Source organism: Sardina pilchardus, chromosome 9, assembly GCF_963854185.1.
Source record: "Sardina pilchardus chromosome 9, fSarPil1.1, whole genome shotgun sequence".
NCBI lineage: Eukaryota > Metazoa > Chordata > Actinopteri > Clupeiformes > Clupeidae > Sardina > Sardina pilchardus.
In genome coordinates, this window is record NC_085002.1 from 21,485,882 (window position 1) to 21,500,214 (window position 14,333).

A 14,333-nucleotide genomic window follows, 5' to 3' on the forward strand; every position below is an offset into this window, starting at 1 on the left:
AATATAATTTATAAAATACTGTATATCTTTGCTGTCAATTTTATGGCATTAGAAATAAAGATGTTAAATGTTAACCTTTGAAGGAAATGTCCATGTCTGCAGTACAATACCTCCAATACCGGTGCATGTAATCAGTTACACAACATTTGTAAGTACCAGCAGTGCTTTTGTCAAGATCAAATATGGTGACTACAAAATAGTTATATTTAGCATTTAGAGTTGTTTTATAAGTTGAAGACAGGCATCCATAAAGACTCATCTTGCACCATTCCGCTAGGGGCTTTCTCCATTTCTTCAGATATTCCGATAAACGTTCATAGTTGCAGCAAACACGGATGGTCTGACCAATGCTTAGTTGCATCTGTTTTGGATCTTCGTACCAATATGATGTCTTGACATCAACATCAACATCACAGGGAGTACCTATAGAAGTAACTAAAATGGGATGTCATTTTTCAGAATATACTGAAAAACTTTACAAAAAAATGTTTACAGTCTAACATAATGGAAATAGTGCTAATGTTGAACATTGAAATGAGCTTAGATAGAAGGCTCTGGTTAATTCTATCTCTCCTGTTGTCAAGCAGGCATATCATACAGTTAATGACTGTTCTAAACAACACAGGCCAATGGTAAATTCAATCAAGCAGTGGAATAAAACAAAAACAAGTTACCATATACCTTTGACAATAAAGACTGAATAATGGTCTTACCTCCTGGAACAAAGATGAAAGTAAACCCTAATAGTATGCTAAAATGTGCTTCCATTGCCTGTCACCTTGGAGTAGATTTATTTCTTTGAGCTTCACTTGTAAAGCTGATAAAGGCAAAAACAGGGGCAGGAAATTATATCAGCTGTCACTTCCCTCACACAAATTCAGACTGATGGAAACATCTGTGGTTTACTGCATGCTCAATTTATCTCTACCTAACACAAATCAGCTCTCACATAAAAAAGAATAGTGCAACCAGGTCGTATGGTTTTAATGTATAATACAAATTTATTTTTGAATGTAGGGTTATTCAACAGCAGTCACATATTATAACAAAGCACTCAATGTAATCCAATACAAATGTAACCTACATTTAACAGTGACAGGTATTTACAAGGGCATTAAGTGTAGAGCAGCTCATATCAGTTCAACTTATTTTCAAGTCACACACACACATTTGATAAACACAGAGATCTTGTGCCATATGGATGTGTTCATTTTCCATAGCGGAGGCCAAAAGAGTTCAGATTGTACGAGGACAAATTACGCCTCTTCTTCGTTTCCGGGATGGCCATCTCCTTAGAGAACCACCATAAACTCCTGGGCAGCTCCATCATCTCCAGTCTGTTGTTATCCACCTCCACAGGGAGTCGGGGAGAGAATATGGATGAGGGTCCTGCCAGTTGAGCCGCTGACGCACCCCCCCCCAGTATCCTCAGAACATCCTCTTCAGCTGTGTGATGACGCAACACATCTGTTAGCATACTACATGCTAGACATGCATTCATTTGTGCAGGTTCTCATCAAAGTGAGACTCTCATTTTGATAAGTGTTGTGTTACATGTAGACATCAAACCATTTTGTATCTAAAATACCGTATAGATGAGATCATGTCCTTTGGCCTTCTGGTAGGCCAATATTTTATATTGTATCACTCATGGCAGGATATTAAGTGTTTGTGGTTTTATTAGGTATATGAAAGCGGGATCGATGGAATTATCTCCTGTTTTAATTTCTAATCCAAGAGAGTTTTGGTGAAATAAGTGAAGTGAATTAGCCTGGGTGTTCCCATCCTGCCTTGCGTAGTGATTTCATTCACGCCGCTAAGGCAGTCTGGAAACTATCACCCTAATTTTTGCCTGAGATAGGAGACCAATCACGAACAGGGTGGAAAGCAAGACGATGATGAGCTATGCACAGACGCATTTGATAGACATCTGTGGCGCCCAATGAACGGATCTGGGCATTTTCAAATACGAGAAAATGACCGTCTGGTTGCCAGACCACGTCTCATTTGAGAAATGGTAGGCGCTAGCCAGGCTAGAAGTGAATGGCAAGTGAAGCCCAAAAGTACCATTTGTGTTGAGTGGGTCACTGACCCCTGTTGGAAAAGACCTTCCACAGCAGGTAGCAATAATCAACATCAGGAGGATGGGCAGCATGTTGTAGAGTTTGGACACTTAAATTACCTGAAAAAGTAAACACACACCGTCACACCATCACACACACACACACACACACACACGTCTCATATACAGTATATTGTCATAACATGTAGATGCGTACATACATATATATACACACACACACATACGTAGACCAATACCCTACCCTACCCTACACACAGGCTCAACACACACACACACACACACACACACACACACACACACACACACACACACACACACACACACACACACACACACTGCAGCACAGGCCTACATCAAAAAGGTCATCAAAAGAACTCTGACATCAAAAGCACACCACCTGCTTGTGTTCTTTCCTTCAGTATAAATGATGTTTGGACCACCATTGCTCTGTTTTAAGAGTAATTGTGAGGGTTTTTTATTATTATTATTATTATTTGTAAGCACCATAGCTGTATTTTCCTTGACAGTTCTCATTTATGTTGTTAGCATTCTATTTATTTTAGATACAGTATACTCATATTTGCTAATATTCTCAGACTTATTTTTGCAGTATTTAATATCTGAGGCTTCATCGACATCCACCGAATGGAAAGAGTGTGTGGTTTTGTACATAATCTGCTTATCTGGCCTCTTCCTGCTTCGCTGATCTACACCACATGAACGCAGGATACTCTACCGCACAGCAAAACAGTTTCGACTTCAGCTTGAGTTTTTATAGTGCAGAGGGAAGAAAAATAGAGTTCAAGTAAACAGACATGTCAACAAGTGAATTGACTGTCATTATGTGAATTAGTGTGTTACATTTTTATTTTGTTAATTTACTAAAGTAAAGTAAAAGTAATGTCTTATTGAGATTGGGCAGCCCTAACCCTGCTAATGTAATCCGATCCCACGGAGTCACTGGAATTCAGAATTGAATTATTTTTAAATATACAGTACATAAACTTAAAAAATGCATAATTAACATTAACAATGAGACTGATCAATATCAAGTAGGTTCAAGTACCAGTTAGAGATCTAATACGCTACCTAGGTACCGGTGGCCTAATGTTACAGTAACAAAAACACAACAGAAAATGTCCCAACAAACATAAATATATGGTATATCCATACCACTGCCCAGCACTAATTACATAAAAGAGTCCAAAAAAACAGTTATATGGTATGGTAACAAAAGTCACCACCTACTGGTCTTTACTGAACAAACCCACCATAGACAAGCACCTCCACAGTAGTCTTCATTGTTCCAACTCTACTTTGCACAATATTGTTAACGCAAAGACAGCGATGTTGTCTTACCTTGATCCCTGATCCCATAGGCTAGGTGACGTGCGGTTGCAAATGCCTCCTTCGAAACTGCCATTCCCTCCTGTGAGGTGAAGGGGCCTTAAATGGGAGCGTTGTCTGCGTCACCACCACCACGGTGGGCAGACACAGGTGGGCTAGCGTGACCTTTATCACTGCCAGTCCCAACTCCCGCCCCACCTCCACCCCGTGGCTGTCCGTCCGTCCTGTCCTCTATGTTCTTTGGCTTTCCGGCTGGTGATTGCAAACATTCCTTCCGTAGAATCCTTGAAAGTGCTCTATAGCATTCCTGGTTAGGGTCCTCTGAGCCCCACCACAATACATGCAAATTGGATTCTATTCTTAAAATACACGTTTTAATTTGAGTGCATCAAGTGGATTTGCAAGAAAGGTCAAGTCGTGTCTGGTTTGGTTTGGTATGGTTGACGGAAGTTAGAAAAAGGCTATTCAAAGTAAAGTAAAAACTAATTTAAAAACAAACAAAGCATTGCATGTGGTTGCGTCAGACAGTCTTGATTTGCTAGGCCATCTGTTTACTTCAGACCATGAACATGCATGGCTCTGTTCAACCCCATCCCCCCTCCCCTTTGGGGTTATTCAAAAGTAGACCATACCTATTAAAGGTTTAAAAGGTGTATAGCTAATTGGTATCTCACTAATGTTCATGTTACCAAATAGTTTGATTCAGTGCTGAACTTGTTTAGTGGTTTGATTTAAGTTTTTGAAATAAGTCGTAGTGCTCATCACTGATATTCATGCATGGCACATAGACCAACACATTTAATGAAAATAAATATTTTGTTTGTACAGTATTACCGACTGCCTGTTCAGGCTATGCTGTTGTCAAAAACAGATCTGTCTGCTGTGTGGAAGAGTGAAGAAGGATGTACAGTATTAAGGAAGAGTGGATGACTGTCCTCTCTCTTCAGGCAGACTGTTACCGCAGGGTGTCTTGGCTGTCAGCACCCTGGAGTTTATGCCACTGACAGTGATCACCACAGAGGATCATACAAATGACCTGTCCTTCCCAATCATTATGCATCTTATCCCCATCACTGACCATATGTTACTAATTCCAAATCACTGGATGCACTATACCTAAAGGAGGGGAAGTATTGAAATGCCTAAAAGTGTGTTTTATTGTTTTATTGTATCTTAATGTATTTAGTGTTAGCAATGATATTTAGAAATTTAGTGATGTTAGATATGGTAACAATGAACTATGATTAGATATAAGAAAATAATGAATAAATACCAGATAACATTTATCTTTTATTCATACCAGTCACATTACATTTCATTCTATCTAGTTTCAAAGGATATATTTCACAAACCCTGCTGCTCCATTTTTAATCTAAACATTATTTAGCTGCATGTGAAGTCAAATTGGATGAATTCCTTATTACAAACATTATACACCTGCTGCAGGCACATTATAAATACAACTTTACCGTCATCATAAATACATAATATCTTGTGTATCTAACACAAATTCTGGTGCGTGAAATGTCCAAGTCAGTGTTTCTGTCACTTTGATGCTGAAATGTCCATATGTAAAGTAAACTTCTACAGCAATCTCAGGTTCCATGGACTGATGGCGACATGACAGCCATTGCATCTTCTCTTCAGGTTTCAAACCATAGATGAACTGCTTCCAGATAAATTGAGGAGGAACTATAGAAATGTGTAGAAATATTAGAGCATGACAAGTATGTTAAAGGGTTAAATTCCATGAAAATGCTATCAAGATTGCCACTTACAGTGTGGCAAACAGTAATTTGATAGTTTCACAGTCCCTCAAATGTGATAGTGTTCAGGTTTGCTGGAGGAACAAAAAACAGTGCTAATTCCAATCAGATAAGTAATTAATTATACATCTAAATGTGTAGCTAAGTATCTACTGTATACAAAACAGTGTGATTGGTTTTATAACACAGCCTTCATCGTATCTCACATAAGGCAGACTGAAATCAGCCGATGTCATATGGAGAAACTTGACATTTGTCAACATGTAAGTATTGAGAAAAAAAAAGAAATAATAATTGAGCAATCTTCGATAACAATGAGTTGAACCAATGATATGTCTACAATAGCAAAGTAAAGTGTATAAGATGTAGCCATAGAAATGTAGTTATAAGATGCTTTGCTCTGGAGGATTTATTAATTACAGACATAACTGAGCGCAGGTGACCCAAATGCATGCTTATCCTCCTCTGTTACTCCCACCACAAAGCGCCACAGTGCCAAAGAAACCAGCGGCCTTACCGAGCTGAGGTATGGGATATTCATCAGTGATCCCAAAAATCCAAACGCCATAGGGAAAAATGACCTACGAACATTAGAATTTCATTTTATTTTTGACAACAAAGACCTTCTGTGTAGTCTTAGATACTACTGTATGTCCTATATCTGAATAAAAGCTATTCAGAGAAGAAGTAAATATACTTTGTCCATTGTCCACTTAAAGCAACACTAAAACCATTTACTACTTTCGCCAAAAGGCACCAGTTAGCATGTTAGCAAGCCTCTGGCAGTAGCCATAAGATTCTACGAGGTCATGTGTAAAACAAGGTTTTACACACTTTTTAGGCAGCTACTGTAGCTAGATTTAGACCAAAACTTACAAATACGCTGCATCAACCACTCAACTAGCTGAAACACATGAATCTGTTTAAAAATGACAAAATGTCAACTCCAGGCAAACATCCAGGTGGATTGATGCACACTTGCATTGAAGAAATGTATGTATAAAATGTGATCCTCAACTACGTGGCCCTTTTTAATGCATAGGCCTACTGTATATTAACCATTTGGTAGTACTTTCTGTTTGAGTATATTACACAAACCACCATAAAAATAAATACGGGGCATCACAGTCTAACCAGAGAGGGTTGAGCGGTTAATCAAGGATCTTTGATCTAATTCAGACAGCCAGGCTGTGAACCATCCTTCCTCACAGGCTTGTGCCACATGAAACAGGCCCTGCGCCCAGGCCTGTGCCCCTACTTACTTGAAGAGCAGCACAAAGCCGTAACTCTCCACTGCCATGCCAATGATTGGCCAGCGCAGGAGCACCAGAGCCACACCACCCAGGAAGAAGGAGGAAGCCTTCAGCTTGTGCCTCTGGAAGAAGAACTGTGCTGTCCTTCTCAGGCCAATGATGAAGGATAAGCCAGACAGAAACAGCACCTGTAGATGACCGCAGAGTTATTCGCATACAGTGTGTGGTGAAGTGTGCCTTCATTTTATTTATTTTTTTGTCTCTAGCTCATGAATGAGTAGTTTTTGTTTATCCATATTAATTATGCCTCAAAGGTAATTCCGAGTTTGCCATTCTGATGACAGCTTGTTGATATTTGAGCCCAACAGCCAATCAAATTGCACTCCTTCCCTCCATACTCCTGGGGCAACATGTTGATTGGCTGGACGCTGACAGCTAAAGGGTCAGGCAGAGCATTTCACTGAATTTGACTGGAAGTGAACTGGGTTAGAACAGCGGGCCAGCGTCGGAACTACTCTCGGGAGAAGATGAGGGCCTTGAAACCCATGGATCAGTGACTTTGAGTAATTGCATTTGAGGTAAATTATATCTGCAAACTGGGTTTAAAAATCATGTAACCGCATCTGATAAAGAGAGGGACTCACATTTCCAAATGCCAGCAGGACGGAGTCAAAGTACAGTAGCACGCCGAAGAGCAGAAAGAACACTCCAAAGCCTGTCAGGCCCACGCCGATCTCTTTGGGAGAGTCAAGTCCGGAAAGCCAAGCATTAGACAAGCTATTTAACACATTCTGTTGGCTACTGTATGTAGTAAGAAAGTACATTAAAGACCATTGTGTGGCATTTTTAATAAATAGGTCATTAACATGTTTTTTTTCCCCCTCAGCTGGTGAAAAGCTGCTAACACCACTACTGTGGATTAGAGTTTGAGGTCGTACACATGCGATAGAGTCCCTGTACTGTAGCCTAAGTCACTGTGGATGAAAGTGCTGAACAAATATGTGTATTGTGACATTTGATTAACTAATATGAGAGTTTCTCATCTAACCTGATAGTTATAATTTATTTAATCATGTAATACAATCTTCTCTTAAAGAGGACTGTGAGTGTTTGATCAAATCTGATGTTTGACTGATGAGTCACTTTTCAAAACAGACCACAGTAAGAAAGCCAGGCATAGATGACCCGTGATGACCCCAAGGCATGTAACTCAGGGCTAACATCACGCAGTTAGTTAGTAGAAAAAGAACTTACTCTGAAACTCTGTGATCGTGACCATGGTGTTTTCCAATAACTTACTCGGCTGTAGCTCTCTCTTTCTCCTCAGGCTGCATATGATGTGTCTGATTCAGCCTTTAAGATTTGACCTTTGAACTCTCCCAGCCCCGCTTGACGGTGATCATTAACTAAATGAGAGGCCCGCGCATACAATGCTCTTTTGCTCCTTGACGGCTCCAACAGATTACAGGACTATGTCATCAGCTCCATTAGGCTAAAGTGCATCCGTCTTCCTCCAAGTGTTGTCATCCAAAGCTGACAAAACCTAATTTGTTAAACCATGAATATCATGACAACGGAACTCAAATATAGACAGATAGATAGATACTTTATTCATCCAGAGGGAAATTTGAGGGTAGCTAATATAGTTAATATAGTTTATATCAGTGTAGCCACAGAACAGATTATAAAACATCAGGACAGAGGGGCATTGTGTCATTTGAGCTAATGACCTAAGATCAAAATAGGCCTCATTGAGGAGAGATGTGGATCCTTTTTGTGATTGTATTATCCATGCATGTACTGTAGATGTCTAACCACTCACTGTGTTTAACACTACACTGATTCCAGCCATACCTCAATAGATGAATGATTCTTCTCCAAATAAACCATTCAAATGTTTTGTATACATTCACTTTATTGCATGAGGGTATTTCTAAAGCAAGCATATTTATCATGTTTATTCATGTTTGCATAGATCAAGCAATTTCTGTTTTCCCAAAAGTATCAATGTGTATTTTTTTTTTACAGACACAGCCTAGATAATAAATATGTACACAGACCAATATACTAATTGTGTCCCTGTCCATCTTGGCCTCATTATGCTACAAACAGTGGACACCTGTTGAGTTTCATCATTTCCCCCAAATTATTAAAAAATATGCTTTCGCAGCTGTCTCTGACCGAAGCCTTTCAGTCAATTCTTAGAATCAATAAATTAAAAATATCTGCTGTGATCAATATTCCCAGTACATGAAAAAATGAGAAACATCTATATTTTCTCTCTGATATTTATTTTTCTTTTTTTTCTTTTTTTATCTCACTGACCTGTTACTTTGTTAATCAAATTCCCATGTTTAAAAAAATATTTACTGCATCTTCTTGACCTCTGTTTTTTCACCTTCTCAAAAAGAATAAAAATATAGCTTAGAGTCCCTTCTGCCTGCATATCTTTTGTGGGATCAATAAAACTGACTGTTGCGTACAAATGTTCTCTTCCTGCGGTCAAATGTGACATTTTGATACAGTCAGCACAGCTTCCTGTAAGTAGTTTAATTTATTATATGAATATGATACTGAGAGAAAGAATGACAGAAAGAAAGACAATGTCTCTCTGAGTACCTGCCAACTAGATCTATGCACTGAAAACTCACTTTGAGACCTCGCTTTAGAAAACACAGGTGGAGAACCACACAACGAATGGAACCTTCATCTACATACACAACAGTGGTTGATAGGTCAACAACTTGTATGGCAGGGCTTGCTTTGGGGGCAATGTGGCAATGCTTTGGGACATGATATGGAGACTCAGAGATGAAATAAGGACAACATCTTTGTAAACAAATCAGGTAGAAAGACACAAAAGGGGGCAGACAGCTTTTCAGAATGGTCAAGACTATGTTGGCTGATTACACATCAAAAGGTGTTCGCAGACATAGAAAAATAGTTACAATAGTAATATTCGTAACAAACAGGATCCATGTTTCAAAAAAAAAAAAAAAAAAAACTGACTTGCCCAAGCACAGTTCCATCCAGAAATGGCACAGTGATGTATGCTTCAGCCTTCAGTGATTCAGCCCCATATCATGTTTAGTCAATGTGATCCTTATCAAAATTGTCAAAATCACTTGTCATTACCATCTCTGCTGCTCAAGTTGCTGGCCCATCTTAGACACATATTTGCACTAGCAGACATTTCTAAGGTCACTTCTTTTTTTTTCATCAACCTCTATTCTCTTGAAACATAGAAGAATAGTTGAATAGTTCACCAAAACAATTAGTATTTAGGTACCACCTAAGCACTAAGTGTAGTCCACATGGCTTTGATGTGAAGGTGTGGCTAATATTTACATCAGTATTTATCTTTAATTAGATATGCTAACTTCCAACAGACAGCTGGGACGCTGAAGTGCTATCAGAGTTTGAGATGCTTGACCACAGGAGAGCCCTATGTTGATGGGTGACCCGTGGACAGAGGAGTCACAGTGTGCCTGGCTTTCAGCTACAGTCTTCAGCTACTCTCTTCTTGAGCAACTGGTCAAAAATTTGATGCCAATGCCATTGCTGGACAGAGAAGCCCTCCTGGTAATGTGTTGGGTACTATGGAAAGTTCTGTGCAATAATGTCACTGTCCAGACTGGGCCAATAGAATCAAGGAGCCATTTCCTGTATGCCTCTACCCTATTAGCCCCCAGGAACCTCAGCATACTGCATTGTACCTAGCTTGGGGTTTTGAAACTGAAAGGGCAGCTTCACCAACTAAATGGACACTTACTGCTACGTGTGTCACCTTCCACTCAAACCATAATTTTTTCGGACCGGTCACGTTCCCTCCGGTGAGGACATCCTCCACTGTCTACCAGGTCCGACTGACTTTCATCTCTCTCTCTGGGAGAGCCCTCTAGTGGCACATACCTGAATTCCATCTGTCTGACCTCCCTGACTATCGACTGCATTCTACTTTGGCGGCTCCCCTCTCGCCTCGCATCACCGAACACAGTTTCTGCCGTGAGCTAGTCACTTCCACAGCGGTAGAACAAAGTAAACATGTCCTCCTCTGGCTAGTTTTATAGCTTGATATAGGATACTGCTGCAACCCAAAATGTTTCAACTTGTCAAGCAACATCACTGGTTATTAGTTCCTGCCATCATGGTTTGCTGATATGTCTGTAAGGCCCCAACTGAGGAGAAGTGTGCAAGTGCAAAGCGTGACAGAGGGGGAAATGGATCTGAAGTGCTGCCCCCAGGTTATGGGAAGTCTGTAGTCCCGCCCCTTTCAGACAGCCACACCCATGTTGATGCCACTCACGGGACGTGTCATCGATTCTCCAAAACATCTGGTCCCTTTTCCTCTCCGACTGTTGCGAAAGGTTGATTGTGAGAATGACAGTGTTTGGGGTGGGTGGGTGGGTGGGTGGGGACTAAATAAAGTTGTTTTGATCCTGTGGTCCTCTGGAGGGTCAGAATGAGGCTCCATCAAATTTCACAGCAGCCAGGGCTTGCGCTGGAGAAAGACAGAGACAAGGAGTTAGCCAAAGCAGGAGGAGAAGCTGAAACAGAGTGTCCCCATCTTGACAGTGGACAGTACAGTACATGAGGTGAAAGGCCTGCATTTGACTCAGATACAGTATGTCTTTGTTGTGGTCAGACCAAACTTAAACCTAATGAGGAGCATATTATGAAAAACGGTTTGAAAGTTAAAGTTGCTTAAACCTTGTTAACAATTAGGTCAAATGTCAATGGGTATGTTATGCACACCAATCAATTTGATATTTCTTTGGCAAGGTTGGATGAGGTTAGGACAGAAATAATATGTGCCAGCATATCAGTTATATGCAACGATCCATGTTTCTTCTTTCAGTGAAAGCAGTGTGAAAATCTCTGGGTGTAATGCAGTTCACACATTTCAAGCAATTTCCCTGATAGGGAAACAGTGAGAGGCCACACACATCCCAAAAGCCATTTGGGTGGTGTGCAGGATCTAAAGCGTGGCGTACAGGAAATAAGAGATTATCCGCACGCCAGGGAGCTCCCATTTCAGGTTTTTTTTTTTTTTGATTTGCAGTGATGTTCCGAGCCTCAGACTTCAGAAGAGCCGTGGGGCTTGAAACGTCACTGCAAATAAAATACAAATAAATAAATAAATAAAAAGGGTACTCCCTAGTGTGTGAACCATCTCATATTTCCTGTGTAGGCAGCATCACTCAAAAAGTGTTGTAAATCACATACTGTATATTCAGCAATGGGAAAATAATTGAAGTGTGACAATGAATGATACACTAATTATGCTTTTTTAATGATTTATTTCTATTAACTGCCTATTTAATTAGAGGTTGTGTTTTTGGTCAAGTGTGTCTGTTTATTTGTCAGTTCAATTCTTATCCCAGCACTGTTCAAATTGAGACATGTTATGACACAGTCCTGTGTAATGTGTTATATAAAATGGTTGCCGTTTTTTTCACCCTGTCTGGCACTGCCTATTCGTGATGTTACACGCAAAAGTGCATATTTCAAAACAAACTTACAGTAGGAAGAAAAACTGATAAAGTTGTAAAAGCTTTAAATCCGACGAATCATTTCGAAACCATTCTCAGAAGGGAAGACAACATTTCATGTGGCTCAAAGCTCACCGAGGAGAGACTTTTGGAGACACTGGGGTGGGCACAAGCGGGCAAACAGAGAGGGGGGGGGGGGGACAGAGGGGGAGGCGGGCACGGTGTGGTGGACAGTGACTCACCTGCACAGACTCACACTTTCATGATGTGGGAGGAGTCAGAGAACTCAGCAGAAGGGGGAGGGGCCGGGCTGGTTGGGGAGGCGGGGGGGCTGGGGCCACACTGGGCTGTAACAGAATGGCATGATGAGGGGAAGGGGCAAGCACAACGCCAACAAAAAGGTAACAAACACGCACACACACACACTCTCTCTCTCTCTCTCTCTCTCTCTCACACACACACACACACACACAGCCAGACACACGCACGTGAAGTGGTGGGTCAAATAAAGTGAACAAGCTTTGGCAGGAGACATGGAGAGGTAGGGATTCATGCCTGGTAAATAAGCTCTGGGAAACAACATGCGAGACTGGAGTTCAGCTTTGGCGTGGATTTTACACACAAAATGGCCAATCAAAAGAGACATAGGCTTGTAGGTCTCTTTTGATCACTTCAAAATAAATAGAAGTTGATTGGGCAAATGTTGAGCATCATGTTGTAGAGTAAATGTTTAACAAGAACTTATGGCAGGACAATGAAATGCTGTTGGTACGGAGATTCGCGTTCTTTCAAAAACGATCACAGGAGCGTGAGCAGTGCTGACCAGTACCTGCTCAGAAAAAAATGCCTGCTCAGAAAAAAAACAATGATGCGTGTAACTGAGGCGTATATTCAGAGATGTTGTCACAAAGTATACAGACATGTTAAAATGAGAAAGCAAGAGGAAAATTACATCTGACTGCTCAAACAAAAGAGAATCGAAAGGTCATCTAACACAAGGCAGTTTGCTCAGGCCCAACGTTTGACTTGCCTGTTGCGAATGAATATGTAAGGCACTTTCAGGGGGTTCATGTAATCTATCTAAGTGAGTAGCATCCAAAGAAGAAACATGGGAATACTCAAAGATTTTTGAGGGCAAACGTACAGTATATGACGTCAGGTTATAATTTGGCTGCCAAAAAAAACTATAATATTTCATGCCAACATTTTAGGTGACATTCCGCTACTGAATGAAGAGAGAACATATGACCCAGGTGCTTAGTCTAATAGTTACAGCCATGCCAGAATATACAATTAAATATAATACTCAATTTGACATAACTGTATATTATTGCACATGTAAACCTATGCATTGTAAAAAAATAATGTAATACCATTCAGACTTCAGATTTGAGGCTGCACAAATATATTTGATGGTAATCTATAATTTTGCGTTAGATTTGATGGTAATATTGATATACATGTATCAATACGCCTTCAACTGTTTTTCTAATATTTCACAACACAATTTATGTGCTCTAAGTCTGATTATTTTATCGGTGGACCATGCTGGGACTTTGTGTGAAAGGGAAAGGAAATACAAAGTTTGGCATAAACATGCATGGGTTTGTACCATTATAGAAATATTTACAGGCAGTTTAACAGAAGCAGCAACCTCAACACTGAAGTCCCATGCCCTTGAAAAGTGCTAGCCCATCTAGAGAGTGGTGCTCGAGGGGAATTTACATAGTTCAGGCAGAGGAACTGCAACACTCGAATGAGTGGGGTTGAGGTGGAAACAGTGAGGGTGGAGTCTGGATTGCACAGGAAGTTGGGTAAAGATTAAGACAGGGTGAAGTAGGTCACAATGAGGTATAGTGACAGGGGCAGACAGTGAGAGGCTAAGAAACCAGGAAATGGATCTCAGTGGAGTGCCATCAGGGAGAGGGACTATGATGACAGGGCACAGGCAGTGATGGTGAGTTCAGGTGTGATCAATTGGAGCAATGTGAGGGAGGGGGAAGTGGGTGAGGGGCTGAGGGTGGGGTGGGTTGGTCAGGGTAGGGCTGGGGGTCAGACACTGGGGGTTGCGAGTTGCCTCTGCTGGTCCTCTGGTGGACGGGAGGCTTCCTCACCGGACAGCAGGCGGCTGCGGCGCGAGGCCTCGGCGGCCAGCGCGCAGGAGATCTCGATGCGCTTCTCCTGCTCCTGCAGCTGCTGGTCAGGGTTGGGCTGGCTCTCGACCGGCCCGTCCAACTGGGGAACCACGTTCTGCAGGCTGAGAGAGAGAGAGAGAGAGAGCAGGTGGCTGTTAGCACCCAGCGCTAACGATTCAGCTAGATATACTGTAGTGTAGATAGTCAGTAGGTGAAGAAAAAAAAAAGAAAACATAAAAACAACAAGGTACGACACA

The 14,333-nt window shown here is 41.0% G+C and overlaps 3 protein-coding genes across 14 annotated transcripts in view; all 3 read right to left on the reverse strand.

The window, feature by feature from the left end:
* Nucleotides 1–1,207: 1,207 nt before the first annotated feature.
* kiss1 (KiSS-1 metastasis suppressor) lies at nt 1,208–2,155 on the reverse strand. The gene is made up of 2 exons (XM_062544989.1): nt 2,068–2,155; nt 1,208–1,446 (listed from the first exon to the last, which is right to left on the reverse strand). Exons 1-2 carry the CDS (start codon nt 2,153–2,155, stop codon nt 1,208–1,210), a joined length of 327 nt encoding a protein of 108 aa, XP_062400973.1.
* Nucleotides 2,156–5,381: 3,226 nt separating this feature from the next.
* Nucleotides 5,382–8,596, reverse strand: golt1a (golgi transport 1A). The gene is made up of 4 exons (XM_062546320.1): nt 7,704–8,596; nt 7,094–7,185; nt 6,459–6,637; nt 5,382–5,777 (listed from the first exon to the last, which is right to left on the reverse strand). Exons 1-4 carry the CDS (start codon nt 7,726–7,728, stop codon nt 5,609–5,611), a joined length of 465 nt encoding a protein of 154 aa, XP_062402304.1. The 5' UTR covers nt 7,729–8,596; the 3' UTR covers nt 5,382–5,608.
* A 145-nt stretch (nt 8,597–8,741) lies between these two features.
* plekha6 (pleckstrin homology domain containing, family A member 6) overlaps nt 8,742–14,333 on the reverse strand; it is a 63,232-nt gene continuing 57,640 nt past the window's right edge. For all 12 annotated transcript variants that reach the window (XM_062546314.1, XM_062546313.1, XM_062546319.1 and 9 more), the window contains 3 exons: nt 14,056–14,198; nt 12,184–12,288; nt 8,742–10,950 (listed from right to left, as the gene is read on the reverse strand). In XM_062546314.1, coding sequence (XP_062402298.1) covers nt 12,194–12,288; nt 14,056–14,198 — 238 coding nt within the window. In that variant the 3' untranslated portion in view covers nt 8,742–10,950; nt 12,184–12,193. The remainder of the gene's footprint in view (nt 10,951–12,183; nt 12,289–14,055; nt 14,199–14,333) is intronic.

Coding starts and splice junctions, on each gene's coding strand:
- golt1a (XM_062546320.1), bottom strand. CDS start 7,728: ATGGTCACGATCACAGAGTTTCAGA. Junction 6,638..7,093: donor TCCTGCTGGCATTTGGAAAT/GTGAGTCCCTCT, acceptor GGTCATCTACAG/GTGCTGTTTCTGTCTGGCTT. Junction 5,778..6,458: donor GGCTTTGTGCTGCTCTTCAA/GTAAGTAGGGGC, acceptor TAATGTTCGTAG/GTCATTTTTCCCTATGGCGT.
- kiss1 (XM_062544989.1), bottom strand. CDS start 2,155: ATGCTGCCCATCCTCCTGATGTTGATTATTGCTACCTGCTGTGGAAGG. Junction 1,447..2,067: donor TGACCCACTCAACACAAATG/GTACTTTTGGGC, acceptor GTCATCACACAG/CTGAAGAGGATGTTCTGAGG.